Below are 20,590 nucleotides of genomic sequence, written 5' to 3' on the forward strand. Positions count from 1 at the left end.
ATACTGAAATACACTCATTTCAACTCATTTTGTAAAAGTCGTTTCGACATGGTGGTGAGATGGGGTGATCAGTGTCTTTCATCCTTACTTTGAAAAGACAGATTTAAGAGAACGGTTGCTAGTTTCAGACCAGCTGTAAAAGCTACAGGAGCCATTGTATTGTTGTCTTTTCTACCACCACCACAGTAATAAACTCAGCAAAAAAAGAAACGTCCCTTGTTCAGGATTTTTCAAAGATAATTCATAACAATCCGAACAGATCTTTATTGTAAAGGGTTTCAATTAAACACCGTTTCCCATGCAGTGAACCACAAACAAGTAATGAACATGCACCTGTGGAACGGTCGTTAAGACACTAACAGATTGCATACGGTAGGAAATTCAGGTCACAGTTATGAAAACTTAGGACACTAAAGAGGCCTTTCTACTGACTCCGAAAAACACCAAAAGAAAGATGCCCTGGTTCCCTTCTCATCTGCGTGAACATGCCTTAGGCATACTGCAAGGAGGCATGAGGACTGCAGATGTGGCCAGGGCAATAAATTGCAATGTCCGTACTGTGAGACACCTAAGAGAGCGCTACAGAGAGACAGAACGGACAGCTGATCATCCTAGCAGTGGCAGACCACGTGTAACAACACCTGCACAGGATCGGTACATCCAAACATCACACCTGTGGGACAGGTACAGGATGGCAACAACAACTGCCCGAGTTACACCAGGAACGCACAATCCCTCTATCAGTGCTCAGACTGTCCGCAATAGGCTGAGAGAGGCTGGACTGAGGGCTTGCAGGTCCTCACCAGACATCACCGGCAACAACGTCTCCTATGGGCACAAACCCACCGTCGCTAGACCAGACAGGACTAGCAACAAGTACTCTTCACTGACGAGTCGTAGTTTTGTCTCACCAGGGGTGATGGTCATATTCGCGTTTATCGTCGAAGGAATGAGCGTTACACGGAGGCCTGCACTCTGGAGTGGGATCGATTTGGAGGTAGAGGGTCCATCATGGTCTGGGATGGTGTGTCGCAGCATCATTGGACTGAGCTTGTTGTCATTGCAGGCAATCTCAACGCTGTGCGTTACAGCGAAGACATCCTCCTCCCTCATTTGGTCCCCTTCCTGCAGGCTCATACTAACATGACCCTCCAGCATGAAAATGCCATTAGCCATGCTGCTCATTCTGTGCAATTAAAATAGGAATAATAATATATGCCATTTAGCAAAGAGCCCGGATCTTAATCCCAAAGCACGTATGGAACCTGTTTGATGTGTGCATACATTCCTCCAGAAATGGTCCCGGAACTTGCAGGTGCCCACTACCCTGGCGTAACATCTCACAGCAAGAACTGGCAAATCTGGTGCCATCCAGAAGGACCACAGATGCACTGCAGTACTTAATGCAGCTGGTGGCCACACCAGATACTGACTGTTACTTTGAATTTTGACCCCCCTTTGTTCAGGGACACATTATTCCATTTCTGTTAGTCACATGTCTGTGGAACTTGTTCAGTTTATGTCTCAGTTGTTGAATCTTGTTATGTTCATACAAATGTGCAGGGGTGCGAGGTAGTGGAGGTGACTGAGGTAATATAATAATATATAATAATAATAATAATAATAATATAAATAATAATAATAATAATAATAATATATAATAATAATAATATATGCCATTTAGCAGTATCAGTCAAAACATTCTACGTTTGGACACACCCCTGGCTCATTCAAACTGGGTTTTTGGACACACCTACTTTATTTTTCTTTATTTTTACTATTTTCTGCCCTGTAGAATAATAGTGAAGACATCAAAACTTGAAATAACAAATATGGAATTATGTGTTAACCCCAAAAAATGTTAAACAAATATTTTTATTTATTTTTAAATTCTTCAAAGTAGCCTCCCTTTGCCTTGATGACAGCTCTAGACGAAAACCTGGTTGAGTCTTGTTTCCACCAGACCCTGGGATATGAATCCTCCTTTCAGCAGGACAATAACACAAGGTCAAATCTACAATGGCATTGCTTACCAAGAAAACAGTTCATATTCTAGAGTGGCCGAGTTACAGTTTTTACTTAAATCAACTTGAAAATCTATAGCAAGTCCTGAAAATGGTTGCCTAGCAATAATCAACAACCATTTTGACAGAGGATTAAGAATTTGAAAAGAATAATGGGCAAATATTGTACAATCCAGGTATGGAAAGCTCTTAGAGACTTACCCAGTAAGACTCACAGCTGTAATCACTACCAAAGGTGCTTCTACAATTAATTAACTCAAGGGGTGTGAATACTTATGAGAATTAGATATTTCTTTATTCCATTTTCAATATATTTGCTAAATTTTCTAAAAACATGTTTTCACTTTGTCATTATGGAGAATTGTGTGTAGATGGGGTTAAAACAATTGCTTTTAATCCATTTTGATTTACGGATTAAATGTTGAGTAAATCAAGGTGTACGAATACTTTCTGAAGGCAGTGTTGGTAAGCCAACAACAACAACAACAACAACAACAACCACAACTAGAACAATAACAACAGCAACACCAACATTGGCCCCATATGAATTATGGACCTCGGAGTTGAAATTGAAAGTGTACCTCTGCAATTGCTACTGAAGCCTTCACAAAGGGCTACAGCCATTGACCACGGTATAGTATATACAGAACCCTTCACAAAGGGCTACAACCATTGACCACTGTATAGTATATACAGAACCCTTCACAAAGGACTACAGCCATTGACCACTGTATAGTATATACAGAACCCTTCACAAAGGACTACAGCCATTGACCACTGTATAGTATATACAGAACCCTTCACAAAGGACTACAGCCATTGACCACTGTATAGTATATACAGAACCCTTCACAAAGGGCTACAGCCATTGACCACTGTATAGTATATACAGAACCCTTCACAAAGGACTACAACCATTGACCACTGTATAGTATATACAGAACCCTTCACAAAGGACTACAGCCATTGACCACTGTATAGTATATACAGAACCCTTCACAAAGGACTACAGCCATTGACCACTGTATAGTATATACAGAACCCTTCACAAAGGACTACAGCCATTGACCACTGTATAGTATATACAGAACCCTTCACAAAGGGCTACAACCATTGACCACTGTATAGTATATACAGAACCCTTCACAAAGGGCTACAGCCATTGACCACTGTATAGTATATACAGAACCCTTCACAAAGGACTACAGCCATTGACCACTGTATAGTATATACAGAACCCTTCACAAAGGACTACAGCCATTGACCACTGTATAGTATATACAGAACCCTTCACAAAGGACTACAACCATTGACCACTGTATAGTATATACAGAACCCTTCACAAAGGACTACAGCCATTGACCACTGGATAGTATATACAGAACCCTTCACAAAGGACTACAGGCATTGACCACTGTATAGTATATACAGAACCCTTCACAAAGGACTACAACCATTGACCACTGTATAGTATATACAGAACCCTTCACAAAGGGCTACAACTATTGACCACTGTATAGTATATACAGAACCCTACACAAAGGGCTACAGCCATTGACCACTGTATAGTATATACAGAACCCTACACAAAGGACTACAGCCATTGACCACTGTATAGTATATACAGAACCCTTCACAAAGGACTACAGCCATTGACCACTGTATAGTATATACAGAACCCTTCACAAAGGGCTACAGCCATTGACCACTGTATAGTATATACAGGACCCTTCACAAAGGACTACAGCCATTGACCACTGTATAGTATATACAGAACCCTTCACAAAGGACTACAACCATTGACCACTGTATAGTATATACAGAACCCTTCACAAAGGGCTACAGCCATTGACCACTGTATAGTATATACAGAACCCTTCACAAAGGGCTACAACCATTGACCACTGTATAGTATATACAGAACCCTTCACAAAGGACTACAGCCATTGACCACTGTATAGTATATACAGAACCCTTCACAAAGGGCTACAGCCATTGACCACTGTATAGTATATACAGAACCCTTCACAAAGGGCTACAACCATTGACCACTGTATAGTATATACAGAACCCTTCACAAAGGACTACAGCCATTGACCACTGTATAGTATATACAGAACCCTTCACAAAGGGCTACAGCCATTGACCACTGTATAGTATATACAGAACCCTTCACAAAGGGCTACAGCCATTGACCACTGTATAGTATATACAGAACCCTTCACAAAGGGCTACAACCATTGACCACTGTATAGTATATACAGAACCCTTCTAAAGGACTACAGTATTGACCACTGTATAGTATATACAGAACCCTTCACAAAGGACTACAGCCATTGACCACTGTATAGTATATACAGGACCCTTCTCAAAGGACTACAGCCATTGACCACTGTATAGTATATACAGAACCCTTCACAAAGGACTACAACCATTGACCACTGTATAGTATATACAGAACCCTTCACAAAGGGCTACAGCCATTGACCACTGTATAGTATATACAGGACCCTTCATACAGGTAACTTACATTTTGTCTTGTGCCATTGCAACCTACTATGTCACATTTTTTTAAACAAATGTGTCTTAGTCACACAGTGTTTACCCATTTGTCTAGTCAATGAACACCTCAATTTTGTGTACAAAATATTAACAAACGATTAAACAATCTTAAGGTTGAATACATGTGTGTGCGTGTGTGTGTTCACAGGTCCATTACCTGTTTGTGAGCATGGTCATAAGAGTTAATGTGGTTGTCAAACTCCTGATGCTTGTAGTACTGCTTGTCACACAGATCACAGTAGAAGTTGGCCTTCAGGTCCTCCAAGGCTTTGGCCATGGTCGCCGTCCTCTCCTTCTCCGCGTAGTCCTGGAAGAAACAACAAGGACAACACCACCTCTGTCAGGGAGGGAATCTAACTTATATCTCAACTTATATCTTATATCTTATATATCAAATCAAAGCATATTGGTCACATACACATGGTTATGGCAGATGTTTATGCGAGTGTATCGAAACGCTTAAAGAATTAGATTCCCTCTCTGTCACTGAGCTGAGATAGAATTAGATTCCCTCTCTGACACTGAACTGAGATAGAATTAGACTCCTTATCTGTCACTGAACTGAGATAGAATTAGATTCCCTCTCTGACACTGAACTGAGATAGAATTAGATTCCTTATCTGTCACTGAGCTGAGATAAAATTAGATTCCCTCTCTGTCACTGAGCTGAGATAAAATTAGATTACCTCTCTGTCACTGAGCTGAGAAAGAATTAGATTCCTTATCTGTCACTGAGCTGAGATAAAATTAGATTCCCTCTCTGTCACTGAACTGAGATAGAATTAGATTCCTTATCTGTCACTGAGCTGAGATAGAATTAGATTCCCTCTCTGACACTGAACTGAGATAGAATTAGATTCCTTATCTGTCACTGAGCTGAGATAGAATTAGATTCCTTATCTGTCACTGAGCTGAGATAGAATTAGATTCCCTCTCTGTCACTGAGCTGAGATAGAATTAGATTCCCTCTCTGTCACTGAGCTGAGATAGAATTAGATTCCCTCTCTGTCACTGAGCTGAGATAAAATTAGATTCCCTCTCTGTCACTGAGCTGAGATAGAATTAGATTCCCTCTCTGACACTGAGCTGAGATAGAATTAGATTCCCTCTCTGACACTGAGTTGAGATAGAATTAGATTCCCTCTCTGACACTGAGTTGAGATAGAATTAGATTCCCTCTCTGACACTGAGTTGAGATAGAATTAGATTCCCTCTCTGACACTGAGTTGAGATAGAATTAGATTCCCTCTCTGACACTGAGTTGAGATAGAATTAGATTCCCTCTCTGACACTGAGTTGAGATAGAATTAGATTCCCTCTCTGACACTGAGCTGAGATAAAATTAGATGTCAGTGTCAGAGAGGTCTAAGAATCTATCTCAACTCAGTGTCAGAGAATACATTATACTCTATGGTGAATCTATAGATCATTATAACTCAGTGACAGTGATGTCCCTAGAATACATTATATCTCTATGGCAGTGATGTCCCTATAGAATACATTATACTGGGTGACAGTGATATCTCATACTCAGGCAAAACTGGTGTGAAATTAAATCCTCAGTGGCAGTGATGTCCCTATACAGTGGATAAAAAACAGTAGATTATAATGACCTTATACTCTATGGCAGTGATGTCCCTATAGAATACATTATACTGGGTGACAGTGATGTCCCTATAGAATACATTATACTGTGTGGCAGTGATGTCCCTATAGAATACATTATACTGGGTGGCAGTGATGTCCCTATAGAATACATTATACTGTGTGGCAGTGATGTCCCTATAGAATACATTATACTGGGTGGCAGTGATGTCCCTATAGAATACATTATACTGTGTGGCAGTGATGTCCCTATAGAATACATTATACTGGGTGACAGTGATGTCCCTATAGAATACATTATACTGGGTGGCAGTGATGTCCCTATAGAATACATTATACTCTATGGCAGTGATGTCCCTATAGAATACATTATACTGTGTGGCAGTGATGTCCCTATAGAATACATTATACTGGGTGCTATGTCCCTATGGCATTATACTGTGATGTCCCTATAGAATACATTATACTGGGTGACAGTGATGTCCCTATAGAATACATTATACTCTATGGCAGTGATGTCCCTATAGAATACATTATACTCTATGGCAGTGATGTCCCTATAGAATACATTATACTGGGTGACAGTGATGTCCCTATAGAATACATTATACTGTGTGGCAGTGATGTCCCTATAGAATACATTATACTGTGTGGCAGTGATGTCCCTATAGAATACATTATACTGTGTGGCAGTGATGTCCCTATAGAATACATTATACTCTATGGCAGTGATGTCCCTATAGAATACATTATACTGGGTGTTGACCGGCGTTTTCTGACACCGTTATTCTACGCTATACCAGAGTCAGATAGAAACAGATGACTCTACAGGCGGTATACTGTTTACCCTCAGATTTTAATAACGGACACGTTGTTCACGTCCTCTTGATTTCTATGCATCATTTGCAAAGTGGGATGTTTTGTAGTACGAGTAGCGCCTTTTAATATAATGCTCCTTGAAAACCCAATTCATCTGATTCACCTGGATCCCAATTTTCTCCTTTTTGATATTTGGTATTAAATATTGATTTTCAGCAAATGGAGATGAGGGTAGTTTCACTGGGGGGAGGGGCGGGGGGGGCAGACCATATTTGAAATCTAATTTATTCAAAGGTGGCAATCTGCAGTTGTTACATCTATATTTGGACGTATAAGTACCCACTGATTCTTGAAGAATATAACCTATAGATAAATGCCTTACGAGCTTAGTTCAACTGTCGCACCGCATCACAAACCCAAAATAGAAGCTTGTTTCACCTTGTTTGTAAACAAGGTCAATTTAATTAAACAAACACCGTATAGCCTCAAACCATGGTCAAAACTATAACGTTGATATCGTGGCTGGCCAATCCTTGCATCCATATCTCGGTCTATGAATTTATAGAGTAGCTACATTTCATCCAGGTTCGGTCCCTGAGATTATTACTAAAACAGTGGCTGGGATTACACTTTGTTATCGTTTCAATTTGCGGATTGCCCCTTTAATATTTAGGATATATGGAAACTCGTACATTCAAAGCTCATGTTGGGATAAAGAGATGTATTAAAACGTCCAATTCCCCAATGGTGTCCTGTTCCTACATCCCAGAGGCCAGAGAAGAAGATAGTAACCTCATTCAAGCTTTGAATCTATTTACACTACAACTCGTCCTTTAGTGCTGACATGAAAACCACAATGCAGCCCTGAATAGATCCTCCTGAAAGGTGAAAGCACACCGTCAACACATATAAAGTAACAGCCCAGAGGACAATAGACCTTTTTTTACTCATGATTTTATTTTCTGAAACGTAATTCAATGTTTGTATTTTCACGCAGGTATAAGATTAGACTTCAAAACAGCTATAGTTGAACCCTGAGTCGAACTTTCATCGATGTTTAAAAACGCTATATAGTGCACTACTTTTGAACTGAGCCTTAACTGAGGGGTGGCAGGGTAGCCTAGCGGTTAGAGCGTTGGACTAGTAACCAGAAGGTTGCGAGTTCAAATCCCCCGAGCTGACAAGGTACAAATCTGTCGGTTTGCCCCTGAACAGGAAGTTAACCCACAGTTCCTAGGCCGTCATTGAAAATAAGAATTTGTTCTTAATTAACCAACTTGCCTCGTTAAATGGATTCCTATAGGGTGCCATATCAGACAGGTTCAGGTTAAACCCTCTGCTTTTAAAATATTGAGTCATCTGGTACATATCTGAACTGAAGAGGCTTAGTGGTTCTATACCCGTCAATCAGTTCAGGAGGCTTTAGTGGTTCTATACCCGTCAATCAGTTCAGGAGGCTTTAGTGGTTCTATACCCGTCTATCAGTTTAGGAGGCTTTAGTGGTTCTATTCCCGTCAATCAGTTCAGGAGGCTTTAGTGGTTCTATACCCGTCAATCAGTTCAGGAGGCTTAGTGGTTCTATACCCGTCAATCAGTTCAGGAGGCTTTAGTGGTTCTATACCCACCCGTCAATCAGTTCAGGAGGCTTTAGTGGTTCTATACCCGTCAATCAGTTCAGGAGGCTTTAGTGGTTCTATACCCGTCAATCAGTTCAGGAGGCTTTAGTGGTTCTATACCCGTCAATCAGTTCAGGAGGCTTTAGTGGTTCTATACCCGTTAATCAGTTCAGGAGGCTTTAGTGGTTCTATACCCACCCGTCAATCAGTTCAGGAGGCTTTAGTGGTTCTATACCCGTCAATCAGTTCAGGAGGCTTTAGTGGTTCTATACCCGTTAATCAGTTCAGGAGGCTTAGTGGTTCTATACCCGTCAATCAGTTCAGGAGGCTTTAGTGGTTCTATACCCGTCAATCAGTTCAGGAGGCTTTAGTGGTTCTATACCCGTCAATCAGTTCAGGAGGCTTTAGTGGTTCTATACCCGTCAATCAGTTCAGGAGGCTTTAGTGGTTCTATACCCGTCAATCAGTTCAGGAGGCTTTAGTGGTTCTATACCCGTCTATCAGTTCAGGAGGCTTTAGTGGTTCTATACCCGTCTATCAGTTCAGGAGGCTTTAGTGGTTCTATACCCGTCAATCAGTTCAGGAGGCTTTAGTGGTTCTATACCCGTCAATCAGTTCAGGAGGCTTTAGTGGTTCTATTCCCGTCAATCAGTTCAGGAGGCTTTAGTGGTTCTATACCCGTCAATCAGTTCAGGAGGCTTTAGTGGTTCTATACCCGTCAATCAGTTCAGGATGCTTAGTGGTTCTATACCCGTCAATCAGTTCAGGAGGCTTTAGTGGTTCTATACCCGTCAATCAGTTCAGGAGGTTTTAGTGGTTCTATACCCGTCTATCAGTTCAGGAGGCTTTAGTGGTTCTATACCCGTCAATCAGTTCAGGAGGCTTTAGTGGTTCTATACCCGTCAATCAGTTCAGGATGCTTAGTGGTTCTATACCCACCCGTCAATCAGTTCAGGAGGCTTTAGTGGTTCTATACCCGTCAATCAGTTCAGGAGGCTTTAGTGGTTATATACCCGTCAATCAGTTCAGGAGGCTTTAGTGGTTCTATACCCGTCAATCAGTTCAGGAGGCTTTAGTGGTTCTATACCCGTCAATCAGTTCAGGAGGCTTTAGTGGTTCTATACCCGTCAATCAGTTCAGGAGGCTTTAGTGGTTCTATACCCGTCAATAAGTTCAGGAGGCTTTAGTGGTTCTATACCCGTCAATCAGTTCAGGAGGCTTAGTGGTTCTATACCCGTCAATCAGTTCAGGAGGCTTTAGTGGTTCTATACCCGTCAATCAGTTCAGGAGGCTTTAGTGGTTCTATACCCGTCAATCAGTTCAGGATGCTTAGTGGTTCTATACCCATCAATCAGTTCAGGATGCTTAATGGTTCTATACCCGTCAATCAGTTCAGGATGCTTTATTGGTTCTATTCCCGTCAATCAGTTCAGGAGGCTTTAGTGGTTCTATACCCGTCAATCAGTTCAGGAGGCTTTAGTGGTTCTATACCCGTCTATCAGTTCAGGAGGCTTTAGTGGTTCTATACCCGTCAATCAGTTCAGGAGGCTTTAGTGGTTCTATACCCGTCAATCAGTTCAGGAGGCTTTAGTGGTTCTATACCCGTCAATCAGTTCAGGAGGCTTTAGTGGTTCTATACCCGTCAATCAGTTCAGGAGGCTTTAGTGGTTCTATACCCGTCAATCAGTTCAGGAGGCTTAGTGGTTATTTTTTCCTCAATGAGTGCAGGACGCAAAGTGGCTCAAATTGTTGTCCAATAATATTGTCATTAATGGGGAGAGAACCCACTCAGGCCATTGTGTGGGGTCAGTCCCGACATGGACCTCACCACTTAACGCTGATATCACAGTCCATTACAGACCCAGAGAGGTGTAATGGTGTGTGTGTGTGTGTGTGTGTGTGTGTGTGTGTGTGTGTGTGTGTGTGTGTGTGTGTGTGTGTGTGTGTGTGTGTGTGTGTGTGTGTGTGTGTGTGTGTGTGTGTGTGTGTGTGTGTGTGTGTGAGTGTGAGTGTGTGTGTGTGTGCCTGTGCCTGTGTGCGGGTGCGGGTGCGTGTCTGCGTGCCTGTGTCAAGTGTTCAGATGAGCTGTGAAAATGCCTTCTGTGGCTAAATATTATAGACTAAAACAAGTGATTCTAATTGAAACCAGTAGCAAGCAACACACTTCCACATCAACACAATTCATTATCAGCCCATGCTGAGGTATACTGGGAATCTATAAACCAGACAATTGGTCTTAATACACAGGTGGAATTAAATGTTGAATGGAAAAAGCAATGCATCGAAGTAACCCTGGATATATATATAAATATATACATATATATATATATATATATATATATATATATATATATATATATATATATATATATATATATATATGTGTGTTGATTTGTTAGGTTAGGACTGGCCTGTATCAATGCTTCATTAGAATGGTGGATCTGAAGTTTCAAATGATGGTTTCAAATCTCAAGATTGGATCCAGGCCGCTTTGGGCTCTATATAGTTTAATGATCATATCGTATCTCACTCTCAAGAGCTCTAATTAATGCTCGCTTAATAGAATTAATTTTAAAAAAAAATTAGAAAAAAGTTTATATGTAAGATCAGAGAAATTAGTGGGGAAAGATAATTTAAAAAAAATCTGATATGACGTTTATGCAAGTTCAAAAAGGAAAGTCATCAGTAAATCTCTAACGAGGATTATTATTATTAACCTCAATATACTGTACCTTTCAAACACAAGGGGTGCGCGGGGGGGGGGGCAGAGCTTAGGCAATTAAACAACAACAAAACATGGCGCAGAGGAAGTGGTGTGAAGCTGTGAAGTCCTTTACACTGCAGATAGATCCCATTCACCGTTAGTGAACCAAGGCTCGGCGGGGTGCTGGGAGAGAAGCTAACCGTCTGAGCCGCTGTGCCACAGCTCTCCCCCCTTTCTCCCTCTCCTACACCTCCCCTCCACCCAGTCACTCTGCCGAGCCAGACCTCTACCCTCTCTAAACCACCGAGACACGATCCCCCTCCAACACCCCCCTTCCCCCTTCACCCAGTCACCCAGCTGAGCTACGCTGAGACACGGCCCCCCTTCCACCATCCTTTTCCACCAGACACTAAATTACAAAACACAGGGGGTCTGGACTCTCAAGGGTATTCAGGCTGCTGTTGTAGCAGGAAAGGAGAACATAGCTATACTGAACATAAACTGAACAAAAATATGATCGCAAAATGTAAAGGTTTGGTCCCATGTTTCATGAGATTAAATCAAAGATCCCAGAAATGTTTACATAAACACAAAAAGCGTATTTAATATAATAATAATAATATATGCCATTTAGCTGACGCTTTTATCCAAAGCGACTTACAGTCATGTGTGCATACATTCTACGTATTCTCTCGTATGTGTTTAAATCCCTGTTAGTGAGCATTTCTCCTTTGCCAAGATAATCCACCTGACAGGTGTGGCATATCAAGAAGCTGATCAATACACTGGTGCACCTTGTGTTGGGGACAATAAAAGGACACCCTAAAATGTGCAGTTTTGTCACACAACACAATGCCACAGATGTCTCAAGTTTTGAGGGAGTGTGCAATTGGCGCGCTGACTGTAGGACTGCCCACTAGAGCCATTGCCGGAGTATGTAATGTTCATTTTTCTACCATAAGCCGCTCCAACGTCGTTTTAGAGAATTTGGCGGTCCGTCCAACGGGCCTCACAACTATGGAACATTTGTAACCACCAGGAACTCCACATCCGAATTCTTCACCTGCGGGATCGTCTGAGCTGTTGAAACGGTTGGTTTGCACAACCACAGTTTTTATGCAGAAACGGTCAGAAGCCGACTCATGTAAGCTTATCTGCGTGCTCTTCGTTGTTTGTTCAGTGTAGAAACATCCACCGCAGTCATCTGGTTTGTTCAGTGTAGAAACGTCCACCGCAGTCATCTGGTTTGTTCAGTGTAGAAACATCCACCACAGTCATCTGGTTTGTTCAGTGCAGAAACATCCACCACAGTCATCTGGTTTGTTCAGTGTAGAAACATCTACCACAGTCATCTGGTTTGTTCAGTGCAGAAACATCCACCACAGTCGTCTGGTTTGTTCAGTGCAGAAACATCCACCACAGTCATCTGGTTTGTTCAGTGCAGAAACATCCACCACAGTCATCTGGTTTGTTCAGTGTAGAAACATCCACCGCAGTCATCTGGTTTGTTCAGTGTAGAAACATCCACCGCAGTTGTCTGGTAGCCAATCTATTCACACGTTCTCTGCAGCGAGAAAATAACACATAGCTATGCTACAGTTGACTGGTTAGCAACACTAGGCTAGGCTAACGAACACCACATGATTTTCCCTCTGAAGAGGCTAATGCTAATACAAACGTTTGACCCTTTGTAGAGGGCTATAGCTAACCTATAATTTTCTCCCTCTGCAGAGGCTAATGCTAATACAAACGTTTGACCCTTTGTAGAGGGCTATAGCTAACCTATAATTTTCTCCCTCTGCAGAGGCTAATGCTAATACAAACGTTTGACCCTTTGTAGAGGGCTATAGCTAACCTATAGTTTTCTCCCTCGTCAGAGGCTAATGCTAATACAAAGGTTTGTCTTTTGCAGAGCGCTATAGCTAACCCATATGTTGCTCCCACTGCAGAGTGCAATAGCTAACGCTACCCATAGGGTTGTCCCTCTGCAGAGCTCTGAGGCTAACCCACAGGACAATGCACAGCTCCAGCCCAGCCTCTCTCTTCCTCTGAGAGAAGTGTATTATTATCAATCACGGTAACTGTGTTATTCCCCTGGGCTAGGAGTACAGAGAGGTCCCGAGTATGGACTATTAGACTACAATGACACGTAATCTCACTGTTTAACCCCATCTCATTGACTAAAGCTGAGGCCACGTGAAAATGAAAATGTTTAAGTGAACCGTTTTATGAGGGGAAACCTTTTAGCCGATTTTCTTTCATTTTAGCATGACATTAGAACATCAAAAGACAGAGTATTTATGAAGCAGACGTCCCTCCCTCTCCTTTTACCCATCCCTCACTCTCCTTTTACCCATCCCTCACTCTCCTTTTACCCATCCCTCACTCTCCTTTTACCCATCCCTCACTCTCCTTTTACCCATCCCTCACTCTCCTTTTACACATCCCTCACTCTCCTTTTACACATCCCTCACTCTCCTTTTACACATCCCTCACTCTCCTTTTACCCATCCCTCACTCTCCTTTTACCCATCCCTCACTCTCCTTTTACACATCCCTCCTTTTTTACCCCCTCATCCCTCCCATCCCTCTCCCTTTTACCCATCCCTTTTACACTCCCTCCTTTTTTACCCATCCCTCACCCATCCCTCCTTTTTTACCCAACCCATCCCTCACTCTCCTTTTACCCAACGTCTTTATGTCTTTATTAAAACTCATCTCCAAAACAGAAGTGGCACGCGGGGCCTGTAGACTGGAGCTGTACAGTTAACACACTGTAGGAAGAATACACTAAACAGGAAACAATGCTGAAACGTGAAGGATCAAACTAGCTCTTACAGGAAGTAGGCCTACTTGGGAGTACGATAACACTATAGTTGCGCCTATACATTGATCGTCACTCACATCTCTCCACTGATTGTGACGGGTAACCTCATCGCAACAGACGAGACAGACGGTATAGATTTGCTTTCAAAATCCATCTGTGCTTTGGATTGATGTCGTCCCACAAAAAGGGGGGTGTGGGGTGGGGGGGTGTGCAGATTAAAAAAATAATTGATCCTAAGAAGCCAGAGGTTGACAACCCATGAGCCATAATATTATCAAGAACATGAAGTCCTTCGATATTATGAAAACGAATAAAGATCTATATACTGTAATTCCTATTTATTCACCATGAATATGTCTAGAGCCCTTCAAAACTACATATTGGAAAATCGAAATGGAATTTCTCTCTAAACTATTATACTTTCAGGGAAGCTTGCATAATTTAGCAGGAAATAGATAACTGAAATTATTAGCTTTGCAAATTGTATTCAGAAAATACTATTGTAAATTCATGTATGCTCTCCAGCTCTTCGGTAAAAGTGCCCACAGGGTATTGAGTGGAAAACTCCACTTTTAAAACACCTTAAGAGATATTCCATTGCTAATCCACATGTAGACCAGGGAAAAGATCATCAAGGACATCAACCACCCGATCCACGGCCTGTTCACCCCTCTATCATCCAGAAGGACAGGTCAGTACAGGTGCATCAAAGGTGGGACCGAGAGACTGAAAAACAGCTTCTACCTCAAGGCCATCAGACTGTTAAAAAGCCATCACTAACAAAGGTATCACTAGTCACTTTAAATAATTCTACTTCAAAAATGTTAACATATACATATGAGATGAGTTATGTAGGATATATAGTATTCTATAACATCTACTGCATCTTGGGACCGAGAGACTGAAAAACAGCTTCTATCTCAAGGCCATCAGACTGTTAAATAGCCATCACTAACATTGAATGGCTGCTGCCTACATTGAGACTCAATCACTGGCCACTTTAATAAATGGACCGCTAGTCACTTTAAACAATGTCACTTTAAATAATGCCACTTAATAATGTTTACATATCTTACATGACTCGTATCATATGTCTACTGTATTTTATACCATCTACTGCACCTTGCCTATGCCGCCCGGCCATCGCTCATTCATATATTTATAAGTACACTAGCACATTAGTGGCTGCTGCCCTGACTTGGAATCATTGGCCACTTTAATAAATGGAACACTAGTCACTTTAATAGTGTGTACATATTTTACATTACTCATCTCATATGTGTGTGTACTGTATACTATTCTACTGTATCTTAGTCTATGCCGCTCTGACATCGCTCGTACATATATGTATATATTCTTAATTCCATTCCTTTACTTATATTTGTGTGTAGTGGGTATACGTTGTGATGTTGTTAGATAGTACTTATCACTGCACTGTCGGAGCTAGAAACACAAGCATTTCACTACACCCGCAATAACATCTGCTAAACACAGGTATACATAAAAATGTATTAAAATGCCATTTGATTTGAACCTAGATGAAAGTGTTTTCATTACATATTAAACAGTCTGGAGAAATGGTTCCTTTATATTTCCATTAACTTGTGCAGCGATTTTTTTTTAAATGTTGACATTAAAAAAATGAAAAAGAAAATGGATTCAACAATTACCAGCTGCTATGCATTCCCATGGAACTGTCTTGTGTTGATAAATTACCAGCTGCTATGCATTCCCATGGAACTGCCTTGTGTTGATAAATTACCAGCTGCAATGCAGTCCCATGGAACTGTCTTGTGTTGATAAATTACCAGCTGCAATGCATTCCCATGGAACTGTCTTGTGTTGATAAATTACCAGCTGCAATGCATTCCCATGGAACTGTCTTGTGTTGATAAATTACCAGCTGCTATGCATTCCCATGGAACTGTCTTGTGTTGATAAATTACCAGCTGCTATGCATTCCCATGGAACTGTCTTGTGTTGATAAATTACCAGCTGCTATGCATTCTCATGGAACTGTCTTGTGTTGATAAATTACCAGCTGCTATGCATTCCCATGGAACTGTCTTGTGTTGATAAATTACCAGCTGCTATGCATTCCCATGGAACTGTCTTGTGTTGATAAATTACCAGCTGCTATGCATTCCATGGAACTGTCTTGTGTTGATAAATTACCAGCTGCTATGCATTCCCATGGAACTGTCTTGTGTTGATAAATTACCAGCTGCTATGCATTCCCATGGAACTGTCTTGTGTTGATAAATTACCAGCTGCTATGCATTCCCATGGAACTGTCTTGTGTTGATAAATTACCAGCCGCTATGCATTCCCATGGAACTGTCTTGTGTTGATAAGTTACCAGCTGCTATGCATTCCCATGGAACTGTCTTGTGTTGATAAATTACCAGCTGCTATGCATTCCCATGGAACTGTCTTGTGTTGATAAATTACCAGCTGCTATGCATTCCCATGGAACTGTCTTGTGTTGATAAATTACCAGCTGCTATGCATTCCCATGGAACTGTCTTGTGTTGATAAATTACCAGCTGCTATGCATTCCCATGGAACTGTCTTGTGTTGATAAATTACCAGCTGCTATGCATTCCCATGGAACTGTCTTGTGTTGATAAATTACCAGCTGCTATGCATTCCCATGGAACTGTCTTGTGTTGATAAATTACCAGCTGCTATGCATTCCCATGGAACTGTCTTGTGTTGATAAATTACCAGCTGCAATGCATTCCCATGGAACTGTCTTGTGTTGATAAATTACCAGCTGCTATGCATTCCCATGGAACTGTCTTGTGTTGATAAATTACCAGCTGCTATGCATTCCCATGGAACTGTCTTGTGTTGATAAATTACCAGCTGCAATGCATTCCCATGGAACTGTCTTGTGTTGATAAATTACCAGCTGCTATGCATTCCCATGGAACTGTCTTGTGTTGATAAATTACCAGCTGCTATGCATTCCCATGGAACTGTCTTGTGTTGATAAATTACCAGCTGCTATGCATTCCCATGGAACTGTCTTGTGTTGATAAATTACCAGCTGCTATGCATTCCCATGGAACTGTCTTGTGTTGATAAATTACCAGCTGCTATGCATTCCCATGGAACTGTCTTGTGTTGATAAATTACCAGCTGCTATGCATTCTCATGGAACTGTCTTGTGTTGATAAATTACCAGCTGAACGTAATGACGTCATACCAAAAAATATTCAACATTCCGAAGAAAAATAAAAACTATTGTTAATTAGGCAAATTGCTCATTAAATAAATTGGTGACAGCCTGTAATACCCTCCCACCTTTTTCATGTCTCAGGTAGCCTGCAAAAAGCCAGCATGGGGATAGAATGCCCAAAAAATTCCTAATATTAGAGTCATAATTCTCATACGCTAACGTATCGCCAAAGGTCCGTTCCCGTTTCCGTGGGGAAACTTGCACTCCTCGAAGATCTGATATAATTGGATGGTGAAATTTACATGCAGCCAACCGGAAAAGCAATGTGAAGCCATTCAGGCATTCTTGAAAGTCAGGACAATCCTTGTCCTGCAAATATATATATATTTTTATTCTTAAATAAGTATATTTAGCACAGAGTGGAGTTTTATAGTTACGTGACGACATCCCCTGCACCTCGTACTTCCAAAATGATTTGGCAATCAGTTTCCATCATAATTTGTCGCAAATAAGAAAGTTTGACACTTAAAGAATGTCACCCCCTGTCAAACAGAGGTGATGTTGACTTTCAGAATATTTCACCTACGGCTGACGTTTCCAGTGTGGTTTTTGTTGTTGTTTTTTGCTGTGTAATAATCCTGGGTCAATGGAAACCTGCCTAGTGACTCAAAACAGTCTGGGACTTGACTGGTACTGTTATACATTAAATAGCATTTAAAGGCTGGAGTTTCCACAAAGCTCCTTGGATCTGGATCCTCAGAGGCCTATCTGATCTAACTACATCAAGACGTTTCTCATCAGGAGTTACCAGTCATACAGACTGCGTAATATGGAAAGTTACGTACCACAACAAACTTGGAAGCTATATTGCTTCCATTAACAACAATACCCCTATGTACTACCGGTCAAAAGGTTTAGGACACCTGCTCATTCAAGGGTTTTTCTTTATTTTTACTATTTTCCACATTGTAGAATAATAGCGAAGACATCAAAACCATGAAATAACACATATGGAATCATGTAGTAACCAAAAAAGTGTTAAACAAATAAAAACATGACCCAAAACACCTCCAGGCTGTGTAAGGGATATTTGACCAAGAATGAGATGGATGGAGTGCTGCATCAGATGACCTGGCCTCCACAATCCCCCGATCTCAACCAAATTGAGATGGTTTGGGATGAGTGGGACTGCAGAGTGAAGGTAAAGCAGCCAGCATATGCTCAGCATATGGTGGAACTAATTCAATACCATTGGAAAACCAGTCCAGGTGGAGCTAGTTGAGAGAATGCCAAGAGTGAGCAAAGCTGTCATCAAAGAAAACCAATGGACATTTGAAGAATCTCAAATACAAAATATATTTAGATTTGTTTAACACTTACTACATAACAGTTACTACATAATTCCATATGTGTTATTTAATAGTTTTTATGGCTTCACTATTATACTACAATGTAGAAAATGATTAAAAATAAAGAAAAAACAATGAATGAGTAGGTGTTCTAAAACGTTTGCCCAGTGTGTATAGGGTATTGCAGGTAGAACATTATATACTGAGTCGACATGCTCTTGAACAAATCCTCAAGCGGCGTTTTGCTGTTGCACCTTGGACTACAGATATAGAATGACACCTTGGTCTACAGATATAGAATGACACCTTGGTCTACAGATATAGAATGACACCTTGGACTACAGATATAGAATGACACCTTGGGCTACAGATATAGAATGACACCTTGGTCTACAGATATAGAATGACACCTTGGACTACAGATATAGAATGACACCTTGGACTACAGATATAGAATGACACCTTGGACTACAGATATAGACACCTTGGTCTACAGATATAGAATGACACCTTGGACTACAGATATAGAATGACACCTTGGACTACAGATATAGAATGACACCTTGGTCTACAGATATAGAATGACACCTTGGTCTACAGATATAGAATGACACCTTGGACTACAGATATAGAATGACACCTTGGTCTACAGATATAGAATGACACCTTGGACTACAGATATAGAATGACACCTTGGACTACAGATATAGAATGACACCTTGGTCTACAGATATAGAATGACACCTTGGACTACAGATATAGAATGACACCTTGGACTACAGATATAGAATGACACCTTGGTCTACAGATATAGAATGACACCTTGGTCTACAGATATAGAATGACACCTTGGACTACAGATATAGAATGACACCTTGGACTACAGATATAGAATGACACCTTGGACTACAGATATAGAATGACACCTTGGTCTACAGATATAGAATGACACCTTGGTCTACAGATATAGAATGACACCTTGGACTACAGATATAGAATGACACCTTGGTCTACAGATATAGAATGACACCTTGGTCTACAGATATAGAATGACACCTTGGTCTACAGATATAGAATGACACCTTGGTCTACAGATATAGAATGACACCTTGGTCTACAGATATAGAATGACACCTTGGACTACAGATATAGAATGACACCTTGGACTACAGATATAGAATGACACCTTGGTCTACAGATATAGAATGACACCTTGGTCTACAGATATAGAATGACACCTTGGTCTACAGATATAGAATGACACCTTGGTCTACAGATATAGAATGACACCTTGGACTACAGATATAGAATGACACCTTGGACTACAGATATAGAATGACACCTTGGTCTACAGATATAGAATGACACCTTGGTCTACAGATATAGAATGACACCTTGGTCTACAGATATAGAATGACACCTTGGTCTACAGATATAGAATGACACCTTGGACTACAGATATAGAATGACACCTTGGACTACAGATATAGAATGACACCTTGGTCTACAGATATAGAATGACACCTTGGGCTACAGATATAGAATGACACCTTGGTCTACAGATACAGAATGACACCTTGGGCTACAGATATAGAATGACACCTTGGTCTACAGATATAGAATGACACCTTGGTCTACAGATATAGAATGACACCTTGGACTACAGATATAGAATGACACCTTGGGCTACAGATATAGAATGACACCTTGGTCTACAGATATAGAATGACACCTTGGACTACAGATATAGAATGACACCTTGGGCTACAGATATAGAATGACACCTTGGGTCTACAGATATAGAATGACACCTTGGACTACAGATATAGAATGACACCTTGGGACTACAGATATAGAATGACATCTTGGACTACAGATATAGAATGACACCTTAGTCTAC

The 20,590-nt window shown here is 41.0% G+C and overlaps 1 protein-coding gene across 1 annotated transcript in view; it reads right to left on the bottom strand.

Annotated features, from left to right (window-relative positions):
* LOC118386449 (zinc finger protein 804A) overlaps nt 1-20,590 on the bottom strand; it is a 181,453-nt gene that overhangs the window by 15,004 nt on the left and 145,859 nt on the right. Inside the window, exon 2 of the mRNA XM_052521820.1 lies at nt 4,744-4,893. Coding sequence (XP_052377780.1) covers nt 4,744-4,893 — 150 coding nt within the window. The remainder of the gene's footprint in view (nt 1-4,743; nt 4,894-20,590) is intronic.

The sequence above is a fragment of the Oncorhynchus keta genome, chromosome 7 (genome assembly GCF_023373465.1).
Source record: "Oncorhynchus keta strain PuntledgeMale-10-30-2019 chromosome 7, Oket_V2, whole genome shotgun sequence".
Taxonomy (NCBI): Eukaryota; Metazoa; Chordata; class Actinopteri; order Salmoniformes; family Salmonidae; genus Oncorhynchus; species Oncorhynchus keta.